We start from the raw sequence: 22,839 nt of genomic DNA, 5'->3' as shown, positions 1-22,839 counted from the left end.
TAAATCCATCATCAAATACAAATCGATCGGGATCAATGATCTGAACAGGACTTTAATCTTGTAGTCAGATTATTTGCAAAAAAAACGAAATGAAGACACCTATCTACAACAGTAGATTTAACATGATGTTAATTGACTCAAATTATAAAATTTTATGAATAAACGACTGTTTATATCATGCCAGATCCTGCAGTTGACACTTTGATGACGTTCGTTCGTACACGTACAGTAATTTGAAAAATATATACCTATTTCTATGTCAACACAAAGCCTATGATTAGTTCACATAAACAGTGATACAAATCACTCCAGGCGTTATGAAATATTTGATCGCCTACGATGCGAGCTATTGCCAGATTTTTTTGCCTCTTTAGCCATACTTCGCGTGTACACACGTTTATTGGATTTGGTTGCTGAGTGTCCGGGACCCAGTCCCACGCCGTTACTGCTGATATAATCATAAGATTTAGTACCCATGTTCATTGGATGATTGGCTAGAGCGCCAGTCCTTTCCTTGTCATAAGTGTCGGTGTTCTGGAAAATAAAACAATCTATGGTAAAAATATTAACTCCGGACTCTAAGGAGACAATCCTAAAATCTCTGATTAACCATTTCAATATTTTCGTAAAGTACTTTATTTCCATTTCCCATAATTTAAGTAGATTTCTTTGGAATGTCAATAGATTTCTTGACAACAGCTAAATTAACTAAAATATAAAGAATTTTAAACTCACTAAGTTACGGTTGATGACCATCAGACATACGATGATAAAACTAAACACCAGCTAAAAAAAAGAATTCAAAAAACTAATTTTGGTCAAAACCTTAAAACTCAAACATTTTATTAAAAAAGTAGACAAAAACCTGAGCCAAAAGCCACAACACTATATTCATTCTTTCTGTCTTTGCAAAAAGTTCCGTTCCAAATTTAATACATATTAACAGCTCCACCGTCGTGATGGCGCTACGAGGATATAAAAATAAAAGTTTTTAATGAAAGATGTACTAACAGTGGCAAAATATCAGAGTTAAGTAGAAAACTTACATGAAAACCCAACACTGGGTACCCATTCTTTTACTTCTACTATCTGTTATGTATATATAGTATTGTCTGAAAGTAAGATTGATTTAAATATTATAGCTATCTTTCCTCACGATTGACGACATTTAAAGTACAAAAAGATGATTAACATTCATTTTCAAGGTATTATGAGCAAAATAGCACAAGATACAAGAAAATAAACTACATCTATAACTTAAGTTTAACTAGAATGTGTAAAGATACGAACTAAAGTACCAGCACTTACGGTCTTACCTAATGGTAGGCGCTGAAATCAAGCTCAGCAACAGTAAACGGTATATATTTAAAGGATGAGCATTTGGTATGTGAAATATGTGTTTCAAGAAAAATGTGTTCAATTCAACAATCTAAAAGATGATAAAAGAAAAGAAAATACATTCACAAAACTCTGCTTTTATTTTAGGATTAAAATCAAACAAACCTGCCAAACAACACCAAGAAAATAAAGTGAAAAAAGTCGTTTGTACGATGAGTTTGAGTCCGTCCAGTTGACGACTGTCCAACTATAAAGTTCAATTTATGAGCTCTAATTCAGATTTAAATGAAAGAACTAACAGCATAAATAGTGAGTTTTAAATCATTAATGGACTGAACAAATGGTAGGTTAGACAGGAAACTAACGTCATATTAACCATTACTTTTGAAATAATAGCATGTCGAGTAGTATTAAATTATTTTTAAATAATCATATAGTTGACAAACTGACTTTACCTGACTGGAGTGAACTGCAGTATTGCACGTCGTAGTTTTCCTGTCGTTGATTGAATATTTCTGAAAAAATGAAAACACAACGACATAAACATACGCTATTTTTATGTAAAATAATCTATCGTTGATAACTCATTTACGTTTTAAAAAATGTATTTTAATGAAATTTTACCCCCAGATACAAGCAAAGTTGCCAACGAAACGTCAACATGTTTAAGAAAACTTGAACAGAACTGGCTTTGTATCAATATATTTAGTGACACTTACTTGATACTGTCCCAGTGGTACGTTCTCATTTCTAGCTTTTTACAAAGGTACAAACCAACACATATTCCCAATCCATTACACACGATAATATCAAGTAAAATTGCATCCCACCAGCATTCTTTAAAGTTTGGTAGAAGATGAGCAAAAAATATCTACCATGAAATGAGTGAAAGTAATCAAGCTAATATCTTAATAAATACACTACACTGGAGTATATAATCACTCAATTTTTGACATAGGCACTGGATTGAAGTATTTAAGGACTCAACTTTCAACATCAGATTACTCCTGATGAAGACACTAGACTGGAATATATCAGGACTCAACATTCAAAATCAGATTACTCCTGATGAAGACACTAGACTGGAATATATCAGGACTCAACATTCAAAATCAGATTACTCCTGATGAAGACACTAGACTGGAATATATCAGGATTCAACTTTCAAAATCAGATTACTTTGAAGACACTAGAAATATCAGGATTCAACTTTCAAAATCAGATTACCTGATGAAGACACTAGACTGAAGTATTTAAGGACTCAACTTTCAAAATCAGATTACTCCTGATGAAGACACTAGACTGGAATATATCAGGACTCAACTTTCAACATCAGATTACTCCTGATGAAGACACTAGACTGAAGTATTTAAGGACTCAACTTTCAAAATCAGATTACTCCTGATGAAGACACTAGACTGGAATATATCAGGACTCAACTTTCAACATCAGATCATTGTTGATTAAGTCCCTAGACTAAAGTATATAAAAACTCTAATTTCAAAACCTGACTATTTCCTTTAAGACATAATTCAACAGAGTTATACTGTTATGCTTCATTATCTCATCAAGTGAACAAAGACATCAGGACAATGGAAAACATTATTATAAAGAAAAATCTGTTTAAATACCTCTGTAACTTCCCAAGTGATGCTAACAGCCCAGCATAGGATGGTATGTCTAATGATTAATGACTTGCCAGCCCATCCAAGAAAATGTGAAAGTATAAATACATCCATACTGTCATAAAGCTTGGCCCATGTAAGACTGCAGTCTACAGCATATTCCTAAAGACGTCAACATAAGACCATCAGCTGTAGTCATACCTCCCCTAGATACGTAAATGCACATTGAAAATTTTATCTATGCTTGTAGATCACCTTGGTATCAGGTCCAGCATATTTGAGGTCATTGTCAATGAAGACAAGAATTTCCTTGATTTGTTTATAGCTTAGAAAGAGCAAAAACGTAAAAGCCAACAAGTAAACAACACTGATACCTAGCAAAATTAGAAAGAAAGAAGAACTAATATATTACTGTTAGAGGTTTAGTTTCTTCTGAGTTTCAACTTTTGATTCAAGTAGTAAAAATAAGTAAGCTGTTGTTATAGGGAAACAAATGAAAAGCAGCCATAACAGCAATGTTTAATATTTATTTTGAATCAATATAGTGAACATACCAAACACAACTCTCCACACCAATGGATGAGGCCTAGTAAATGGTCCTAAAACAAACCAAAAACATGCATGAAAAACCAAACAAAAATCAATAAAGAAAATGAAGGATTTTATTAATATAGCTCATGAAGATGAACAGCTTACCATTAGGAGCAACCAACATAGAAACAATTAGAAAGACGACAATAATGGCAACCAATCCTTTAAAAATATTCTTGCTCAAAGCAACTTCAGGATTACTATATACAAACGTGTTCAGTTTTATTTCATGTCATTCTAATTACTCTAATACCTTATTCTTCACTTCAATTGTATAAAAGTAATGAGAAATAAATAGCTGCAAAGGACGCTCATTTGTGCTATAAATCAGCCTCATATTCTTTGTACAATGTAAAAAATACTCACTGAGTAGATGCAAAATATATAAGGTACATTGATAAACAGCATAGTGCAGTAATTGTCCGAGGTTTATAGAAGAATTCAAGTGTTACATCCGAAACGATTTGTTCACTGATATCATGATGTTCATCATCAGTACTGACTGAGGAAGAGGAAAATTTTCTTTCTCTTTGTGCTACGGGGCGATTTTTCGCCATTTTTTTATAGACGTCAAGACAAATCAGTTGATTGCAAATTTATATTGGATCGGCCTGCAGAAGATTTTCACGTGTGTCACTGTTAATCTGGGCATCATAAATGCAAAATATATGAGATTGACAGTATGACACAGAATAAAATTATTTTCGACGCCTGTTTGCGGGTAATAAATTGTTATTCACAAATACAATTGTTGTTGCAATATAGAAAGCCCAGGTCATGTAGTAACGTCCACAAATCAACAGGTCACGAAGAAATAATTTACTTAGTTAAATTATGAAACATTGTTGAAAATCATTGAAGGAAAACTTTAGCATACTTTACACTCTGGAGAGTTCACGCATCCCGCTTGTCTATAACTTTACTCTTCACATTGTCACCATGCTGACGTCAAATTACCATGGGAACAACTTATGTTGACACGCTGTAATTTTTCCCATACAAGAATACCAAAGCACTGACCAAAGTTCATGACCAAAATTTTACGATTTGTACAAACTCACAAATTTATTTTTGCCTCGTTAATTACAGGCTCTAATTTGCTTAAATGAATCATGGGATAATGGAGTTCATTAATGTCTAGGTAACCATGAATAGATCAGAAAAAGACGATATTATGGAAGTACTGTCAACAGTAAATGATTCTCTTGACGAAGGTGAGACACTCTTGCACAATGAACAATCAATATTTTATTTTTATTACATAAAAATCACAATTGTTTCAGAATGTAACTAAATTATAAAATCAGAATCATATAATCAATTTTATGTGTGTTGTTTCATGCTAGTTATTTCTTGTAAAATTGTTAGTTTGTCATTTTCTTTGTGATTCTTTTTGTCTCAACCAAAAGTATTTTGATTTATCGTTCATCGATTTCATAAAATTTCCAGGAACCAACGAAACTGATAAAAAAGAAGAACAAAAAAATGATGATAAAAACGAAGTTGAAATGAGCGCTCGAGTTACCCATCCGTCCAATTTAGTAAATGATTTGACAACAGCTGCTTCTACTTTTGAAGAAAAACAGAAGCAACTCATGCTTGCTGATTGTCAGCGTCTGAAAAAGAAAATGAATGTTATTAAAAACAGCATCCAAAGACCACCTTTGTTAGCAGTTTAATATATTATACTCATAACTTAGTTATTATTTACGCTGACTAACAAAAAACTGCGCACGAAACAATCATCACAAAACCTAAAACACAAAGTTAACAAACATCAGTGTAGGCAGTGATGAATGAACAACAAAAAACGAGAACAGTCTTTACACTATCTCAAATATAAACTAAGATAACGTGTGTCAATGTAGGTAGTAATGAATGAACAACAGAGAATGAGAACAGTCTTTACACTATCTAAAATATAAACTAAGATAACGTGAGTCAGTAGAGGTAGTGATGAAATGAACAACAGAGAACGAGAACAGTCTTTACACTATCTAAAATATAAACTAAGATAACGTGAGTCAGTGTAGGTAGTGATGAATGAACAACAGAGAATGAGAACAGTCTTTACACTATCTAAAATATAAACTAAGATAACGTGTGTCAGTTTAGGCAGTGATGAATGAAAAACATAGAATGAAAACAGTCTTTACACTATCTAAAATATAGAATAAGATAACGTGTATCAGTGTAGGTAGTGATGAATCAGAGAATGAGAACAGTCTTTACACTATCTAAAATATAAACTAAGATAACGTGTGTCAGTGTAGGTAGTGATGAATGAACAACAGAGAATGAGAACAGTCTTTACACTATCTAAAATATAAACTAAGATAACGTGTGTCAGTGTAGTGATGAATGAACAACAGAGAATGAGAACAGTCTTTACACTATCTAAAATATAAACTAAGATAACGTGTCAGAATAGACAGTGATGAATGAACAACAGAGAACGAGAACAATCTTTACACTATCTAAAATATAAACTAAGATAACGTGTGTCAGTGTAGGTAGTGATGAATGAACAACAGAGAATGAGAACAGTCTTTACACTATCTAAAATATAAACTAAGATAATGTGTGTCAGTGTAGGTAGTGATGAATGAACAACAGAGAACAAGAACAGTCTTTACACTATCTAAAATATAGACTAAGATAACGTGTATCAGTGTAGGTAGTGATGAATGAACAATGGACAAGGATAACCATCTTTGCAATTTACGCTATGGAATCTTATTGCAGAAAACCTTTCACGCCATATTTGTTCAACAGTTTGGAGCCATACTACAATCAATACATTGTGAATTATGTTTTTAACGAACTTCAGGTTAAATTCTTTCTTTCATACTCCAGCACACATTGCTATCTGTTCTTTTATCATGCGGAATTTTTCATAGGAAGACGAGGAAAATAGACCAAAAACAAACTATGGACAGCGAGCTACATCCTTGGGGATAGTAGGTAAGTTAGGGGATAATGTTCAATTATTTACATCTTTCACACAATTTTTTTAACGATTTAGTGAATTGTAAGTTTGGAAAAAAAAGCAAACAGATTTACAATCGTTCTATTATCGTTATAATGCATCGTATTTTTTATTGTTTCTTCCATTAGATCCACAAGTTTCTTGGCGAATGGACAAGTATGTACATTATGCTGTAAAAGTTAACAAAGAAGTAAATTTGATTTGATTTTTATTGTTAGCGTTCCCGGACCTTTCAAAATTTCAAGACTTCATCAAAATATTTACACACAAAAGAAATGGTTAGAATCAGTTACCTTTGATAGAACTTAAAAAATCACTTTCTACTCAATTTCAACCTACCCTACAGGATTGGCACCCCTCAGAGAGACGCGTCATTAGGTAGTACCAGGCTTCCTCCGTTTCCTAAACCTTCCTTTCCTAAGATTGATATTCCTGAATACAGTGCATCTAAAATGGATTATTCAAAAGTTTTGAAGTTCAGGTAAATAATCTGGATATTGCATCAACAGACCCACTTGTCTATTTTCCCCTTTACTGACATCAGAAATAAAATAAAATAAACGTATATTTATCTAAAAATTCTAATTGTCACATACTTTGAAAGGATTGAATTGGAGAGAAAAATTGAAAATTTGAACAAGAAAAAAATTCAAATCGACTATGACCGCACTATGAAAGATTGGGAACGAATGAATTTAAATGAACTGAAGGAACTGCCACCATACTCGAGATATCACGTGGGTAAAGCAATAAAGACTTATTTTGGAACGTCAAAAGGAGCATCATTGGCTGTTAGCTCACTTAGTAAAAATTTGGTCTTACAAAAAATTGAATAATGAGAAAGATACTGAAACATACATTTGTTTGACTGATCTCATGAAAAAGCATTTGTGAATATTTTTTGATTAGAATGGTGTAGTATTGAAGGAAATGTCAGTTAAGTTAAATGTAAAACTCTACTTGAGACAACAAATGATGATAGCTATTTCACTAAACTTGTTTTATATTAACGTTTAGAAGTAATGAGTAAAGTCAAATATTTTGATACAAATGCTGTCACAATTCATATTGTAATGGTCCCATGTTTTGTATATCACTTCAAAACAACAATGAACACAAATTTTCAACTTTTACTTTTTGGTAAGATGAACTATAAACAAATTTTCACTTTAAAACGTCACTGTATCCAACATGGCGCCTAAACATTGAACAATGTTTGACGTCATCAGTGAATCAACAGACTCTTCGAGATGTCGTTTTGGATCCTGAAATTAGAAACATTCGCGATTTTGAACAAGTAAAATCATTATAATCTTTTCCATAATCGAGTACAGACTAGTTATTTTGCTGTATATTCAAACATGTTGGAACGTGAAGAATCAACGTTATTTTAATCGTCATAACTAGTCATTTAAATAGACCAATAATTTAAATGTAAGACGTGATGACCATCAATATAATTATTTTGTTAATTTTAAATAGTTTGATAAGACAATGTTTTGTTTCATTATTCATCTCCAACGGACATTCAATGAACTTATTGACGTTTTTAATCTCTACATTCAAAAGAAAATTTAAAAATATTCTTTTCAACATACTTGCTTTCCTACATTCTTTATTGCTAGTTGTTCCGGTGTCATTTTTTCTTCATCCTCTAACGCCTAAAACACACGATATATTGATTGCAAAAAGAACGTAGAAATAAAAAACCTTAAAACACTTTTATTAATAAACTATTGCTTTATTACTACTGCTATTTCCATAACCGTGCAACAAAAAAATGGCGAAAAGTGAAGAACTTGAGTCTAAAAAGCACAAAGAATTGAGTGTACTGTGATAACAATTGATAAACTCGATTGAGTGTATGTGAAAATTATCCCGAGCATTATTGTAATGTAAATGGTTTGAACAAAAGAGTATCGTTACATATTTGTAGATGAAGATCGTCCAGGTTAGTGGAGTCCAGAGAAGAACTGTTGGTGTTGATGTTTACTGACGTTTCCACATCCTTACCGATGAAAGTCATCTTGCATAGCCATCCATAGGTAGTCACTTCACTTTGAAGTGTTTATAAATAGCAACAGTCTATCGATGGTCAGTACTAGCCAGAACGATCTTCATTTATGAATGCAAACATGGGCACTATTATGCTATGATGAAACTACACCAAGATGTAAAAAAATAATAGTAAAACTAAAAAAACTAACATTAGAAGCTGATCTATACACACCTTATTATAATTCTTTGCAAGTTGAAGCATTTCCTATCAAAAAAAAAGGAACAACTAGATATGAAATACTTTTTTGATAGTCAAATATAGGAAAAATGCAGACACTTCATACTTTAACTGTTTTCTCATTTTCTGCGCAATGAGTGTTAAAATCTTGCAATGCTAAACCATCCATCCACGATTTCTTATGAAGATTTAGTAACATCTAAATTCAAGCAAATATCAATCAACATCATACACGAGGTAAAAAAATGATCACATTGTGCTGCTAAACAAATTAAAAGACTGTCCATTGAACCTTTTGTTCCAACTCATTTTTTCTATAGTTGATAGATATTGAATAATAATGTCTGTTTAAGCCATGAATAAGTGCCTAAGAAAAGATAAAAAAAAATATCAAAAAAATTTCTTCGCCATGATTATTTGACATAACAAGGTACATGAACAATGAATTTTAAAGCAGCTTTTCTTGTCACTGTTCACATCTAACAAACATACAGTGAGGTAGCCAATAATTAAGTTTTGTTGCAAATATGGAAATATTTCCGTGTTCACTAACTTTAACATCTGGATTTCTCATGAAACAATAAATCTAATGATCAAAAATTTACATGTGTGGCATGACAAAATTTGTGGACTGCCATTGTCACTGCTCACTTATAAAAAATGCACAGCATGTGAAATTACAAAACAAATAGAGTTGAGCATTTTCCTGTGTTTTCAAAATAAAACCCAACCATTGTACTATATATAAAGATCACACAGTTTACCTGTATTGAAGGTTTTTGAAGATGACCAAGATTTGATGTTGTCTGACGTGGTTCCTGTCCCAGCACCATCATATTAGGATTGATTAGTCGAAAAGCATCAATAACAACCTACATGAAAATAGCTTCACTGTCTAAAACTGTCAGGTGTTTGTCAGGTTGATAATGTTGCAACTGTCTCCTAAGTTTAACAGCAGCAGTTCAACAAGTCCCAACATTTTGATAAGTTAAAAATAGTGATAAGAAGAAACAACTCAAGAAGTCCAATGATGAATCTTAAAAGTAAGGAATAACTTTTTTAATGACTCCCATGTGATTTCCTTTCTTTACCATATCAAAAATTTTGCTCTTCTTCAAACTGTCATACCTTTCCTTTGACACTTTGTATTGGATCCACAACAACTGCCACAGCTCTTTCAGACAAAGCTTCAAAACTCTTCAAACGCAATGAAAATGACACATAACAAAATGAAAATTTTCAAAAAAAATAATTTTTAACAACTCAAAAAGACATAAAAAGACCTGTTGGGTATTTATATCCACACCAGAAAGCCAGCATCCAAAACCAGGATGAGAATGATACCAACCAACTACCATTTCTGGTCGACCGGTCTGTCTAAGCATGTCCAACATTTTTGCTTGAAATACAGGATCCACGGCCTCCACACTCACACCCTAGTTAAACATGAAAAAATATTGAATATCTCTTGATTAGTCACTATACTAATACCAACAAATAAAAACAAAAGTGATGACTAACAGTTCCACTTTGTGGCATAGCAAACACATCTATCACACGAACAGTATAATCATCAACAAACTCTCCCAACATCAAACCCATGACTTCCATTGGTACTCCAGCACGTCCTGAAATAATTAAATAAATAAATTTTCACAGTGAACCAGCAAATGAAGTATAGCAGACCAACAACATTACAATACTCAAACAACATTCACTATCATCATTAACATTGATTACTGACAATTTACCCATAATGCTTACCATGTTTTAACATCTGTGGTTCATATTGGTGCATAAAAGAAATAACAATGATCACTTATCTATTCAAGTCTCAAACACCAGGGAAATATTTACAATAAAACCATTATTCATATATAACCTTAAGTAGGGCCAAAGATGATATGTAAACTTGTTCTGCTGTATCAACGATAGGAGCATCCGTTGATGGAGCCTTGATTGAAAACAAGAGATGAAAGTATTGAAATAAAATTATGTACTAAAAAAGATGCATTAATCAAAAAAAGCATACTTGACCGACACCAGGTAAACCACCAGCTCCTAGCCGAAGTATTCTATCCATAATAAACGATAAAAAGAAAAATATATTGAGTTTTCGGTTTTGTAAAAATAAATCAATAAAACCGATTCGCAATTTCGCATGGAAGACCAACGACAAATTTCGCGTTTGTTTTTCGTTAACACACTGTACTATATATATGAACCAATCTGAATAGATATTTACTTGGCCCTTCCATATAGCCCTCTCCCCCCCGACTGGGGTGTCTATATTATATTTACAACATGTAACAACTGGTAACAAGGGTCATTAATACAAATTTCATTCATTTTATACAAAACCACAAAGACAATGTTTATATTTTTTAGATAGAAATAAATATATCACATTTACAATATAATTGCAATTTTAATCAATTGAAAAAATGTTACAAGTTTCATTCATCGTATTCATTCAAATGCTTTTCAGTTCTTCTGGAAGTGCAGCTTTAGAATGCTTGTTTTCAAAATGCTGTTTGTATGTTTTAGGGTCAGGCATCTGTGACTTACACACTTTACAAGTATAAATAAGTGCAGCCTTTGCTGCTTTCTTTTGGTCATGTCCCGTTTGTTTCTTCAATTTAGCCTGTTTCTCTGCATTCTTTTGTTGAGACTGAATTTTCTGTTGTCCTCGGGCCATGTCACTTTACCTATAAATATTTATTGAGAAATAAACGAAATTACCGATAAATTTAGTACTTGACGATTCTACTGATGGATACGTTCAGTCAAACAAAGGATGAAGATACAACTATACTGTATAAAGGGAAAATTCACAAAGTTTATGAACGACTAATTAAGAACGTTTTATTACGTTATGTTATGAAACAATATGAAGGAAAATCAAACTTTCAAATTATTGACTTGATGCTTATATCGAAAAACGTCTACAATGACAATCGCATAAACTCACCAAACTCAGAATAAGGAAATTATTTCGTCGATTTGTCTGTTGAAGAAAGCTTATGGCTTGGTGCCATACAAAATTTATAATAAATTGTGTAGCATTCCGGTTGATCTACTCAAGTCTCTAGCAGCTTGCACTCTTCATGTCAGTTTCGTTACTAGTCCTTAAAAGTCAATTTTCGCTCATACTATTACTAACTTCCGGTGTCACAGAAGTTGGCAAAAAACTGGCTCATTTTTGTTGAAATTTTAGAATAATTGAATTTGATCCATCTGACAACCCTGGTCCAGTGACGCAGGACAAACACAGAAAACCACTTGTTACATAGGATTACCAATATCAGCAGACAACCAGGGAGAACTTGTTATCAGGTTGTTACCAGTGTGGCTGAATGTCGAAAGTAAGTGGTTTAATATAGATTAAATTGTTAAAAAAAGTTTGATCTATGCGATTGAGTTGCAATCAACATTATGTGCATTGAATTTAATGAAAAGCTCAAAGCTGATGGTGTGAATACAAAATTATTATTTATTGAAGGATAGCCAAATAACGTACGTTACTATGGATGCATTTTTAATTGACATCGTTGACAACCAGTGGCGAAAAGATCAATTACCTGCTGATGGTAAATTATTAACATTTAATGAATGTGAGAGTTACTAACTTATACTTAAGCAAAAAATGATTCAGTGTAATATCAAGTTGTGTGTTGGTTTTACAGTTGTTACAATTGTCTGGTAGTTGTTTTTGTGAAATCCCATTGAAACAAAACATGAATTTCATATTTGCTTTGTTAGATGTAGTTGTACCTGAGAAAGAATTGCCCCCAACCGATGACACAGACAGTGAGAATTTTTGTGCTTTTTTTACATATATTTTTACTACATGCTTGATGGCTTTGATGTTTGGCTTTATGTAATGCAGCTACGTCTGGTGTATAACTCTAGTTGCAGCTCTAGATGAATTATGCACAAACATTTGTATATTAGAAATTTTTTTGGTAGTATGATTGCTTTTATGAAGTGTTTTATTACTACAACATAGCCAAAATATACATGTTTATATGTGTGAAAGCACACTGGCATGAGAAATTACCCATGATTGAAATTTATCCAGCACATTTGCTTGTAATTGACAAGTTTGTTTACTTTTGTAACCAATTGCTTGCAGAGGATCAAGATGGAGACGAAATTTATTATTTTAACCAATGTCTTTTTTTGTTTATCATTTGGATGGTATCTCTTAGATCAGTATCAAATTTCAACAAATTGGTTCAATAAGTTGTCTTTGTTTTCTAGATATTGATGTTTCAGAAACATTAAGGGAACAAGAGGAAAAATGGACTGATCTTGGATTGCAAGATTTCCAACAATCTCCACGAAACAATTGAATTGATAAAGTTTCAGTTATTCACATGGTATTGAATTCCATTCCATAAATATGTAATGTTAGTGCAATTGCAAATAAATCCGATTGCATATTTCTTATGTTTAATTTTGATTGCACACACTTTATAACTTTTAAATATTGTCAAAATTTTTGCAGGGTCTTCTAACACATATGTTCTATTCAACTCATGGTTCCCTGGTGTTTGTTAGGAAAATAGCAAACTCCCACTTATTAGAAGACTGTTGTGAATCAACAACAATATCAGTGTGTTTGTGACTTGTCAAAATGTCACTTTTGTGATGTGGTCTAGTATCATGTCTTGCACAGTAGCTCCTGTATAGTATGGATCCGATTCCACAAATAAGATTTTTTGAAGTATGTTTGAATTGAACACGAACAAAAAATATAAGAATTGTACTTTTGATTCTTCAAGTGGATCAGGAATCCAATCCGATAACCATACAATTCCTACTTCTGTTCCCAGACATGGCCACCCTTTTTTGTTATTCTTTAGAGCAATTCTCTAAAGGTGAGGGAAACCCTCTGAGATCAAACAAGCTACAAAGCCAGTTGATGGATGCACATTACTTGTAGTCACCATGTCTATTCTTACTGGTTGATATCTTTACAAAAAGGATGTTTACATTATTAAGGCCTTAATTATATTTACAAAATTTTTAGACTGTCTTTATCTTTACAAGGTTGATAAAACAGGTGACTTAGGAAATATGCATCCTCATTAAAAATATAAACCTCCATGTACGCCATTTTTATGCCGCTTTCAGCTTCTTCATTCTTTTTGCATATGCGCATCCTTAGCTAACCCTTTTGATCAGTGGCATGGAATAACCGATTTAACGTTTTGAATATCTACCTACGAACTATTCTGCACAAAACTGATTAAAACATACCTTTGAACAATGAGACACCTGTAAAGCAACGTTAGTACCCTTATTTCTTCACAAGATTGCTGTCAATCTTCTCTATTATGCCATCCTATTTTTCATCACCAGGTTACTATGTCATTTCTGTCATCCATCATTTCATCTTATTTTTCTTTCACAAGATTGCTGACAATTTTTTTTGCATTATTTCATTTTACTTTTCGTCACAAGATTGCTTTGTCATCGTTTGTGTTGCACCATTTTATATTATTTTTCTATTCAATACATAGCTGTCAACTTTCTCTTTGAATTCTTCCCATTCATGATACTCGGTAAAAAATGCTGCACTTGACAAGAATCTCCGATGGACTCAGGCATTGGAAATTGTTAACCTCTCAGTCATCATCCCATGCAACGGAAGCGACTGCACTTGCAACTATTTGGTTACGGACAATATTATACAAAAATTTCAATAGCGTTATTACTGTTAGCTAGAACATGAAATAAACAGCTCTAAAATAAATTAGGCAGTCAATGAAAATTTTAACGACGTGTCATTTCCAGTTTCCTACCTTACTTGTCTTTAGTTCACTTCCAATTCTTTCCATAACTATTCTTATTATCTTTGTTTCAAATTTTAACTTTAGGATAGAACTTCGGTTGTATTCTTCATGATTTCTCACTGTCAATTCAGTTCAAGAAAAAATTAGCATCTTTTCCCAAATAATATAAACAAGTTATTATAAATTGCTCTAAAAATAGTCAATAGCTTTTCATTGATGACTTTAACGAAATTTTATTTAAGTAGCGTAGCTACATTATTACCCGCTCATTGGTGTTGATTCACCATCAGCATTCTGCAAGGCTTACACCTTTCAATTTATTTCTTCCAAGTTGAAAGTTTTGTCTGTTGTCCTCTTCACTCATTTTTACGTGTTTTTGGTCAAAAGTTTGTTTTTATAGTGAAGCTTAGCTCTGGATCAACATCCTTCTTTGAAATGAATATAGTTAAAAAGAAAAGAAGTTTTCTGTTTTCGTCTCAAGCAAGTCAACTAGTTGCAGATTAAGTACAGGCCATTTTTTTTATTCAGCTTATAAGAATTCCATGAATACTATGTAATCATGAATTAGTATTGAATAAAATCTGTAGTACAAAACTTGAACAGAGTAACGTTACACGACAACCATGTTCAATAATCTTCATCAATTATTATTGTTAAGTGATTAACTCCACAACAAAACTTTAATATGTTTGAGGCGATCTACAATAGAAAAAACTCCTCATTAATTCTATAACTATTCATGCAGACACTTGTTCGATGCTTTTTACCTTTTGAGGAAATCGAGAAAGCATTGTACCACATTTCCCCCAGAAATAAAGTTCTCTTTCTTCTGTAATTTTCATTGAAAAAAATTATTCAAATTGAGATGATAATGTTATCATAAAGGAAGAAAAATCCATGTAAAAACTGTGTTATTTCCCACATGCCTGTGAACAAGACATTATAATTCAAACCACAATCCACTGCCACAAATCGTTTCTCGGGTAAGAAAGTCAATTTCTTTGGTTTCTTTGATAGAAGAGGTTGGTCATTTCGGCCGAGCAAACCGTAGCCCCAGATTAACACATCGCCTTCAGCTATAACGAATAAAAAATATATATATTTAGATGATTGCTTTTGTCTTAATGGGGACGGTATCGCATCAATGAAAACGGAACCCAATTACCCAAAGTTGTTAGTTTTTAAGATAACTGGAACTTTCGCCTAGATGTCTTTTGTCAAATTCATCCATCTTGGCGCTGAGATCTGACGTAACTGGCAGAATTCTTTAATTTTATAATACGAAGTTTTATTGACCTGTTAAAGCAACGCCAATGGTATTACCAATCGCAATATCAACGACGTCCTTCAACGTTGGAATCAAGGTCGGTATGTTGATCTGAGATACAAAAGAAAAAATCTCACTTTGGATCAAGTGGTTCCCAGCTTGGTGACTTCTCATACATGTATAATGGTTGTTTTAACCAATTGAATGTCTATAATATCACGAATGGTTCTCCTCAAGGCACCTCCCTAGCATCCATTAAAACTTTTCATAAAGAGTAACGTATACAATAGACATTGTTTTCTAAAATACATAAAAATCTCACTTTTCTGTCATTAGTTGCAAACCCAACTTGATTGTATTCGGAGTTTCCCCATGAATAAACGAGTCCTTCGTCTTAATAGAAAATAAAACTCGTGAATTACAAGCTAAAAGTTTTCCATTTGTCTCATGTTTATCTCGTACTAAAAACGTTCATATCCATATTCATCGTATTTAATGCCTATATTTGCATGACTGAGGTTGATCAATAGAATTATCTTCATTGATAAGCAAGAAAGTAATTGGTTTTCGTGTCCTTCATCTCAGGTGATACTCAGTCATGAAACGTGTTAATTTTTACCCGATAAAGCAAGACAGGAATCTATTTTCGTAGCTATTTTATTGATTCGCACGTTACTGGGAAATTGAACTTGCGCTAGAGAATGCTGTTCCATCGTTTGTCCTAAACCTAAATAGACAGAAAATAGATACATGAAACAAAACTGAACTATTGTATGAAATATAAAGGTATTTTAAAAAACCAACATGCAAAAATGTTACTTGCAGTAATTCCATGGTAACATACAATCATCATAATCATTGAAAGTATGCACTATCATTATGTCTTAACTTTACCAGTTTGACCATCAGCTCCCCATCCTGTAGACAATATTTGGTTATCTTCAGTTAAAACTAAAGTGTGATCTAAGCCACAAGATACCTAAAAAGAAAAACATACTAAGGTAAATCAGCTAAACAATCTCAATTAAAGTTTGTGCCCTATACCTGCTTTACTGAATTTATGATTGGACACTCAATTTTCGTAAAGTGTTCAATCTCTTTCTCAAGGTTCAAACCGCATTGGCCTAATGTGTTGCATCCTGCAGCAAATACTAATTAAAATACAGCAACATAAGTATTTCAAGAAGGTAAATGCAAGATAATAGTCTATTAAAAGAGTTTGAAGTTTTGCAAGTTGAGTATTTAGCCATTTATTTAAACATAGCTGCTACTTACAATAAAGTTAAAGTCATTTTTGATAAAATTAATGCACAATATACCTACATCCTTCAGTTGTTGATATAATTGTATGTAAACGTCCCGAAGAAATGCCAAGGATTTTAGAATCTTTTTTCAATGATAAATCAACTCTTGTGATATGGTCAACTACTAAACAAAAATATTGAATAAAAGGGTTAAAATTTTATTACACTAGGCTCACATATATATTAATCATGACCTAACCTCTCTAACCTCTTTGTTGCTTTATCTATTTATTTAGATTTTGTATAAAATATGAAAAACCTCTTCAGCAAAAGTTATTTAGTAATGATATACACTCATCACCATCCATGACTATCCCCAATGCAGTGACATACCCGAACTATGATTGGATGGAATCCCAAGTTGTGATTTAGTGTTTAATCCAATCACATTCAAGGTTTTCCCACTACAGAACACAGAGAATCCATATCCTCCAGCAAGGTGAGTACAATTGTTCTTAAAATAAGAATACATTGTGAGAAACAACATTTAGTTGTGAGAAATGTAAGAATAGGTTGAATTTTTTGGCTTGAATACCACTAAAAGATGTTTATGGTGTTAAAGTTTTTTGAATGTTAAATCATCCTCAAGGCAATTACAAAAACAAATATAAGTTGGATTTACATCAACGAAAGGCTTGTTTAACTGGCTTAAAATTTGTATTTCAGCTGTGCTGTCTAGATGGCCTGTATTCTTGGTTATCTTACAATAATTCTTCAACTTCACTACATTCCCTATAAACACAGAATGATTTAAAGTTTATACCTCATACATCAATAAAGTGACTTATTCTGCTGACGTAATGAGCAATAAAAAAATTTACGTTGTCGAGGAAAGATCGTTAAGATTGTTGCACATGTTATTCAAGATTAAAATTTCAACTTACTAGGAAATAATTTCTGTAGATTTAAAGGTGCATTTGAAAGCCTTGAAAGCATCCTAGTCCTGTCATGAAAAATTTTACTGCAACTAGCATCTTAGTAGTTAGTACTTGTTAGTAAGTAGATTCCAGTCTTACTCAATTTAATTGGACTTTGGATCCAGAACCAGTCTACCAGAGAAGGAGTGATCACCAAACCGTCATCTGTACCACTCAGCCAAGCAGAGAGATGTGATGCTGATGAGAACATATCAAGTGCTTCAACAGAACAGCATTTATTGCCTTTCACTACATAAGGCTTTAGTTTTATGACGTGTTTCGAAAATATGCCTTCGACGACATCATAGCAATAGTAGAACTCTAAAGGCAAGGTCTTGCTCATTGCACTCTAAGCAATAAATGCTTTACCGTGAAGAAACAAGAGGAATAAAGTATGTTCAATGGCATCCATTGACATGTGGTGAATTTGGGTCATGACGCGCATATCTTTAATCAATTTCGTCTATTCAAGAGTATCGCGAAAAGACTATTTTCATAGATATTTTTTTTCCTTTCCCTTCGTCAATTTTAATGATCGTTATTTCAACATTTGTGTCTACCTTAATGTCATTGTCTACCTTTTTGTCTACCTTTGTGTCTACCTTTTCATACGACAAAGTTCTCATTTTTTTTAACACAACATTTAAAAAATCAGTCATTTCATAGTCGAAAGTAGTGAATGTAATCGAAGTAATCGAAGGTAGTCAATTCACGCATTGCCATGTGGTAAATCGGGGCAGTGAATGTGACGAGCACGTCTTTGGTCATTTTTCTGATGTAATGTTCCATTTTTTTATCATCATACGCACCAACCATATTTTTTTTGACCGTTGGTGTAGGTTGCGCACAGACAAGAGTTTAATAATTTCAAACAAGGACAAAGATTGTCTGTGCACAACCAACACCAACGGTCACAAAAAATATGGTTGGTGCGTATGATGATGAAAATTATTTCAGTTAGCTCAAACATAAAGTCAAATGATCTCAACGCCATTACACGTGCGAACGAGCTACATTTGCAATCGTTGAAGAAGCAAGTACTTGACGTTTGCTAAAGTTTTAAACACGTTTTGCTATCAGTGCAAATAAAAATAAAAAATCGCTCACTTTTTGTGTGGTAAGAAATCATAATCATGTTTGAAGACGACGTGGCTTATTTATAAGAATAAATTTATGTAGTTACGATGCGTTTCTAGACAAGGACAATGTTTTGTTTTAATTAAAACAAATGTTGACAAAAAAGTAGACATAAAAGTAGCCATAAAGGTAGACGTAAAGGTAGTCATAAAGATAGAGAAAAGGTAGACATAAAGGTAGACATAAAGGTAGACATAAAGGTAGACATAAAGGTAGACATAAAGGTAGACATAAAGGTAGTCATAAAGGTAGAGAAAAGGTAGTCATAAAGGTAGCCATAAAGATAATAATCAACCCAGGTAATATTATTTTGGTAAAATCAATATCCTGACCAGAATCTAGCTGAAAGATGATATAAAATTATTGTTTTCTTTTTGCACATACGTTGTGAAAAACATATCGTTTTTAGGTATTACTGTCCTTGTTTCTTAAAGTATCCATATTTTCTGTTTTCCAAATATCCCAGTTCTCGGTTTCCTTAGGGGAAAGGAAAAGAGTGTCAATAAAATATAACTGTTTTAATGCACCCCACGCAGACACATTCTGCTTATGACTTTTTCACACCAACCTAGTCAACAATGCAACAAAATTACATAAGAAAGCTTATATTAAACGAAAGTTTGTCATATTTGCCCTGCCATGACGTTAAAGTTAATTATAAGAGCTAGAAGCTGCTTTCAGTTTTCGCATGATTAAACAATGTGAATCCACCTGCCGCACGGCGCCTAGTGACCGAAAAACAATCAGGGATCACTGTTTTTCGCCTGTTGCCTTTACGTATTAAACGATATCTGTTGACGTCCAACATATTACAACGGGGATCTATTCGAAATTCAAGTAAAGGACAAAAATTATATGAAGAGTCTACTAAAACACATGAATATATAAACATCGCCAGTTAATCGATATTCAGCGACTTGAATAAAATTATCACGGGAATCGCACTAACTTTGTGAGTATGAAAGAATATTTTAAAATTTTTTCAAATGTAAAGAATTCGGGGCAACTTAACTATAAACAATCTAGGAGATGAATAACTACTTTTTTCATTCTGTAATGTGCTGTCACGAGAGTGCATTAAGTCAACTTATCTCACATCACATATACACAGATATACCAGATGACTTTCTCACTTTCTCTACTGTTTATAGCTAGAGAGAAGAATAGCTATATGTACTCATAATTCAACATAATTCAAAGAAAATGCAAAGACTATGAAAAGAAACAATAAAAAAACAAAGAAAAAACTCAAACGCAGAACTTAGCTCAAGGCTTAATTATAAAACTATAACACCTTCCATAAGCTAGAGATAATTTAATGACCCTTCATATTTAAAATCATGTAGAAAGCAATAGGGACGAATAATTTATAGCACTTTGAATCGTGTACAAGGTGAAAAATGATGTTTTTCTTATTATCATAACTGTCACAACGTGTTGTTATAGTAGGTTGACAGGCAGCTGTATGACTGATGTATAAAATGCTATAATGCATTTTTCTAAAGTGAACTTGAGCTAAGTGTGGATTTAATTACGACATTCATTATGAAAAAAGGAAATAACAGGTTTGTTTGGTTATATATTAAAGCGAAATATCCATTTAACCAAAATTCAATACATGCGCCACACAGCCCAAGGAGAAGTATAAAGAACTTGTTCCATAAAACATAGTATAATTCCACAAGTTTGTTTTTTTCAGGTAAATTAAACAACAAAAATCTTTAGTTATGCACAAAAGAGCAGACTGGGACAATAGGGAAAAATAGAAAAAGGGAAAAGATCACCAAAGATCATCGTAAAAGCTTTTTTTAAAAATACTTCTTAACCAAAGAATTTTGCTTCAAAAATTTACACCGATTCAATAAAAGTATATACTAATGGAGTATAAAAAGGAAAACAGTGTAATATTTGTTTGCGGTGAAACCAGGTTTAATGAAGACATGTCGATGAAAAATATTTTGATTGGACACTTGGCAACAAATTGGGCAGTACGAACTCACTATGATGAAAATGGAGACGATCCAAGAAGTAGTAAAGAAACATTGTTTCGTAATATTTCATCATCATGTGTTTTCATCTTCATTTTTAGCGAAGAAACTACACGCAACGCCTTCTATCTTAACCAACTTGGCGTTGCATTCGCTCGAGGCATTACAATAGTTGGAGTCCGAGAGCCAAGTTACATTATGCCCAATCCCCTTCCCGAACATTACTATTCCACCGAGATAGTTGACCCACCAACCGCTGACCATCGGAATCGAACACGTTCACGAAACAAGCCGACATTGGCAAGTATCCTAACCGACGCTTTTTGTAATGCAGTGGTTTACACTACAGAATTTAAAAAGTCTTGCATTGAACGGTTATTTCGTAAGGTTTCTGATGCATGTAGTAAAGCAAGTAGAGAGCGCACAAAACCATCAACCTTCAATGATTATGGAAGGAGAGTTACAAAACGTGAACCATTTAACCATCAAAAGATTTGGTCTAGTACAGGTGGTCGTTCTTTGTGCCCAAAATGTGGTACGTTGGTTAAAAAAAGTGGTAAATCAGGCATATCACATAAAGTTAATAGCATAGATAATTTGTATAAAAATGAAAACTCGCGACCATCATCAAGACAAGAGGTAAGAACAACTCCACAACTGGTTATCACGAAAAGCGTTCTGCAACCTTCAGTTGGTCAAGAAAACTTTTCAAAGAGTATTTTCAAAGAGAATTCACGACGACCAATCACAAGTGTTGTTCGCAAGATTTCGTCAGCAAGGATGGCCAGCGGCCGTTATACGAAGGAAACTGCCCTTCAGTCCCGTCCCACTTCAACAAAAAGCTGTAACGGTGTTCCGTCAAGAGAACTTCAAACTTTCAGTAAGGGAAGTCCCATTAAGAAGTTAGAAGAGAAACAGAAAGAATTAGTACTTTTTCAAATTGAAGATAAAGATCAGACTTCAAGTGAGAAAGAGAAGAAACAAAAACGTCACGAAGTTCTTCAAAAAACCTCGACAGGTTTTGTCAAAAACTATAGGGGAGCATTTTTAAGAAAAATGTCAAGTTTACCATGTATTCCTACAACATATCTCGTGTCGGAGCCCGGATCTAATGTTCCCGCACTAATAAAATACCCTCTAGCAAGTAATACTCTTACAGTCAGCGATGCAAACGTTCCTGAATTTACTGACGACGAAGACAAAGAGACGATACACATTTCACGACAACCAAGTCCAGCTATTTCAACATGTTCCACTAATATTGAAGAATGACAGATGAAAACAAGGAATCATAACTTATGAGAATTGTCGTTGTTGGAAATCATAACATTATAACAATATTTGAATATGTAATGAAGGTTAATAACTGAATTTGAACATACATTTTTTATGAAAAACTGCCTTAAGACAATATTTCAACAGATAACTCTGCAAGAATTAGAAATTTGGAGGAAATTATCTTCAGCATAGACTGTATTTTTTTCTCCAATTTCTCAAAAATCAAACAAATATATTCCGTAATTTAAGGTTTGTAAAAGCAATTTGAGGTGACTTTGAGTGCATTTAAGAAACACAATAAGAGATTTGATTATATCACAAACTTTTCAATCCAATTACATTTTATTTTTAGCCTGTGTTCAACCAAT

General features: G+C 32.9%; 6 protein-coding genes and 1 long non-coding RNA gene across 8 annotated transcripts; 4 read left to right on the top strand and 3 right to left on the bottom strand.

The window, feature by feature from the left end:
- Positions 1 to 112: 112 nt before the first annotated feature.
- Positions 113 to 4,257, bottom strand: LOC124459619 (phosphatidylserine synthase 1-like). The gene is made up of 13 exons (XM_047009088.1): positions 3,921 to 4,257; positions 3,660 to 3,754; positions 3,518 to 3,562; positions 3,219 to 3,337; positions 2,970 to 3,125; positions 2,058 to 2,209; positions 1,794 to 1,853; positions 1,504 to 1,585; positions 1,317 to 1,429; positions 1,047 to 1,112; positions 866 to 965; positions 736 to 786; positions 113 to 534 (listed from the first exon to the last, which is right to left on the bottom strand). The coding sequence occupies exons 1-13, from the start codon at positions 4,109 to 4,111 to the stop codon at positions 316 to 318; spliced, it is 1,449 nt and encodes a 482-aa protein (XP_046865044.1). The 5' UTR covers positions 4,112 to 4,257; the 3' UTR covers positions 113 to 315.
- Positions 4,258 to 4,502: 245 nt separating this feature from the next.
- Positions 4,503 to 7,594, top strand: LOC124459624. Its single transcript, XM_047009093.1, has 8 exons — positions 4,503 to 4,768; positions 5,004 to 5,220; positions 6,300 to 6,384; positions 6,455 to 6,518; positions 6,672 to 6,699; positions 6,762 to 6,821; positions 6,890 to 7,024; positions 7,148 to 7,594. The coding sequence occupies exons 1-8, from the start codon at positions 4,702 to 4,704 to the stop codon at positions 7,377 to 7,379; spliced, it is 888 nt and encodes a 295-aa protein (XP_046865049.1). The 5' UTR covers positions 4,503 to 4,701; the 3' UTR covers positions 7,380 to 7,594.
- On the bottom strand, positions 7,529 to 10,952 carry LOC124459623 (26S proteasome non-ATPase regulatory subunit 14). Its single transcript, XM_047009091.1, has 12 exons — positions 10,812 to 10,952; positions 10,662 to 10,733; positions 10,544 to 10,556; positions 10,301 to 10,407; positions 10,063 to 10,215; positions 9,908 to 9,976; positions 9,544 to 9,651; positions 9,072 to 9,146; positions 8,886 to 8,978; positions 8,774 to 8,806; positions 8,142 to 8,204; positions 7,529 to 7,808 (listed from the first exon to the last, which is right to left on the bottom strand). Exons 1-12 carry the CDS (start codon positions 10,860 to 10,862, stop codon positions 7,713 to 7,715), a joined length of 933 nt encoding a protein of 310 aa, XP_046865047.1. The 5' UTR covers positions 10,863 to 10,952; the 3' UTR covers positions 7,529 to 7,712.
- Positions 10,953 to 11,882: 930 nt separating this feature from the next.
- On the top strand, positions 11,883 to 13,542 carry LOC124459616 (anaphase-promoting complex subunit 13-like). 2 transcript variants are annotated; one of them, XM_047009085.1, is made up of 5 exons: positions 11,883 to 12,144; positions 12,282 to 12,369; positions 12,542 to 12,589; positions 13,043 to 13,161; positions 13,290 to 13,542. In XM_047009085.1, the coding sequence occupies exons 1-4, from the start codon at positions 12,136 to 12,138 to the stop codon at positions 13,132 to 13,134; spliced, it is 237 nt and encodes a 78-aa protein (XP_046865041.1). In that variant the 5' UTR covers positions 11,883 to 12,135; the 3' UTR covers positions 13,135 to 13,161; positions 13,290 to 13,542. The 2 variants fall into 2 exon arrangements, with proteins under 2 accessions (XP_046865041.1, XP_046865040.1); XM_047009084.1 differs by lacking the exon at positions 13,290 to 13,542 and having other exon boundaries at positions 11,884 to 12,144; positions 13,043 to 13,238.
- Positions 13,543 to 15,085: 1,543 nt separating this feature from the next.
- Positions 15,086 to 18,252, bottom strand: LOC124459615 (RCC1-like G exchanging factor-like protein). The gene is made up of 12 exons (XM_047009083.1): positions 18,036 to 18,252; positions 17,774 to 17,883; positions 17,485 to 17,605; positions 17,171 to 17,275; positions 16,892 to 16,998; positions 16,742 to 16,826; positions 16,467 to 16,574; positions 16,170 to 16,240; positions 15,877 to 15,958; positions 15,507 to 15,656; positions 15,348 to 15,409; positions 15,086 to 15,279 (listed from the first exon to the last, which is right to left on the bottom strand). Exons 1-12 carry the CDS (start codon positions 18,085 to 18,087, stop codon positions 15,208 to 15,210), a joined length of 1,125 nt encoding a protein of 374 aa, XP_046865039.1. The 5' UTR covers positions 18,088 to 18,252; the 3' UTR covers positions 15,086 to 15,207.
- Positions 18,253 to 19,294: 1,042 nt separating this feature from the next.
- Positions 19,295 to 19,435, top strand: LOC124457808. The gene is made up of 2 exons (XR_006952810.1): positions 19,295 to 19,346; positions 19,382 to 19,435. It is a non-coding gene; the product is annotated as an uncharacterized LOC124457808 (long non-coding RNA).
- Positions 19,436 to 19,907: 472 nt separating this feature from the next.
- Positions 19,908 to 22,834, top strand: LOC124459586. The gene is made up of 2 exons (XM_047009054.1): positions 19,908 to 20,157; positions 20,905 to 22,834. The coding sequence occupies exon 2, from the start codon at positions 21,083 to 21,085 to the stop codon at positions 22,463 to 22,465; it is 1,383 nt and encodes a 460-aa protein (XP_046865010.1). The 5' UTR covers positions 19,908 to 20,157; positions 20,905 to 21,082; the 3' UTR covers positions 22,466 to 22,834.
- The last annotated feature ends 5 nt before the right edge of the window (positions 22,835 to 22,839 follow it).

Source organism: Xenia sp. Carnegie-2017, unplaced genomic scaffold, assembly GCF_021976095.1.
Source record: "Xenia sp. Carnegie-2017 unplaced genomic scaffold, XeniaSp_v1 HiC_scaffold_13, whole genome shotgun sequence".
Classification (NCBI taxonomy): Eukaryota; Metazoa; Cnidaria; class Anthozoa; order Malacalcyonacea; family Xeniidae; genus Xenia; species Xenia sp. Carnegie-2017.
The sequence above is the reverse complement of the archived record's forward strand: the minus strand, read 5'-3'. Positions and strand labels throughout refer to the sequence as shown.

Coding starts and splice junctions, on each gene's coding strand:
- LOC124459624 (XM_047009093.1), top strand. CDS start 4,702: ATGAATAGATCAGAAAAAGACGATATTATGGAAGTACTGTCAACAGTA. Junction 4,769..5,003: donor AAATGATTCTCTTGACGAAG/GTGAGACACTCT, acceptor TAAAATTTCCAG/GAACCAACGAAACTGATAAA. Junction 6,700..6,761: donor GTTTCTTGGCGAATGGACAA/GTATGTACATTA, acceptor TTTTATTGTTAG/CGTTCCCGGACCTTTCAAAA.
- LOC124459586 (XM_047009054.1), top strand. CDS start 21,083: ATGGAGTATAAAAAGGAAAACAGTGTAATATTTGTTTGCGGTGAAACC.
- LOC124459616 (XM_047009085.1), top strand. Junction 12,370..12,541: donor AGATCAATTACCTGCTGATG/GTAAATTATTAA, acceptor TTGCTTTGTTAG/ATGTAGTTGTACCTGAGAAA. Junction 12,590..13,042: donor CCCAACCGATGACACAGACA/GTGAGAATTTTT, acceptor TTTGTTTTCTAG/ATATTGATGTTTCAGAAACA.
- LOC124459619 (XM_047009088.1), bottom strand. CDS start 4,111: ATGGCGAAAAATCGCCCCGTAGCACAAAGAGAAAGAAAATTTTCCTCT. Junction 1,586..1,793: donor CTGCAGTTCACTCCAGTCAG/GTAAAGTCAGTT, acceptor TGAACTTTATAG/TTGGACAGTCGTCAACTGGA. Junction 966..1,046: donor ACCCAGTGTTGGGTTTTCAT/GTAAGTTTTCTA, acceptor ATATCCTCGTAG/CGCCATCACGACGGTGGAGC.
- LOC124459623 (XM_047009091.1), bottom strand. CDS start 10,862: ATGGATAGAATACTTCGGCTAGGAGCTGGTGGTTTACCTGGTGTCGGT. Junction 9,977..10,062: donor TGGATATAAATACCCAACAG/GTCTTTTTATGT, acceptor TTGCGTTTGAAG/AGTTTTGAAGCTTTGTCTGA. Junction 9,147..9,543: donor TTCAAAAACCTTCAATACAG/GTAAACTGTGTG, acceptor ATCTTTTCTTAG/GCACTTATTCATGGCTTAAA.
- LOC124459615 (XM_047009083.1), bottom strand. CDS start 18,087: ATGCTTTCAAGGCTTTCAAATGCACCTTTAAATCTACAGAAATTATTT. Junction 15,657..15,876: donor CATTGGCGTTGCTTTAACAG/GTCAATAAAACT, acceptor TATTCGTTATAG/CTGAAGGCGATGTGTTAATC. Junction 15,410..15,506: donor TTATAATGTCTTGTTCACAG/GCATGTGGGAAA, acceptor TGAAAATTACAG/AAGAAAGAGAACTTTATTTC.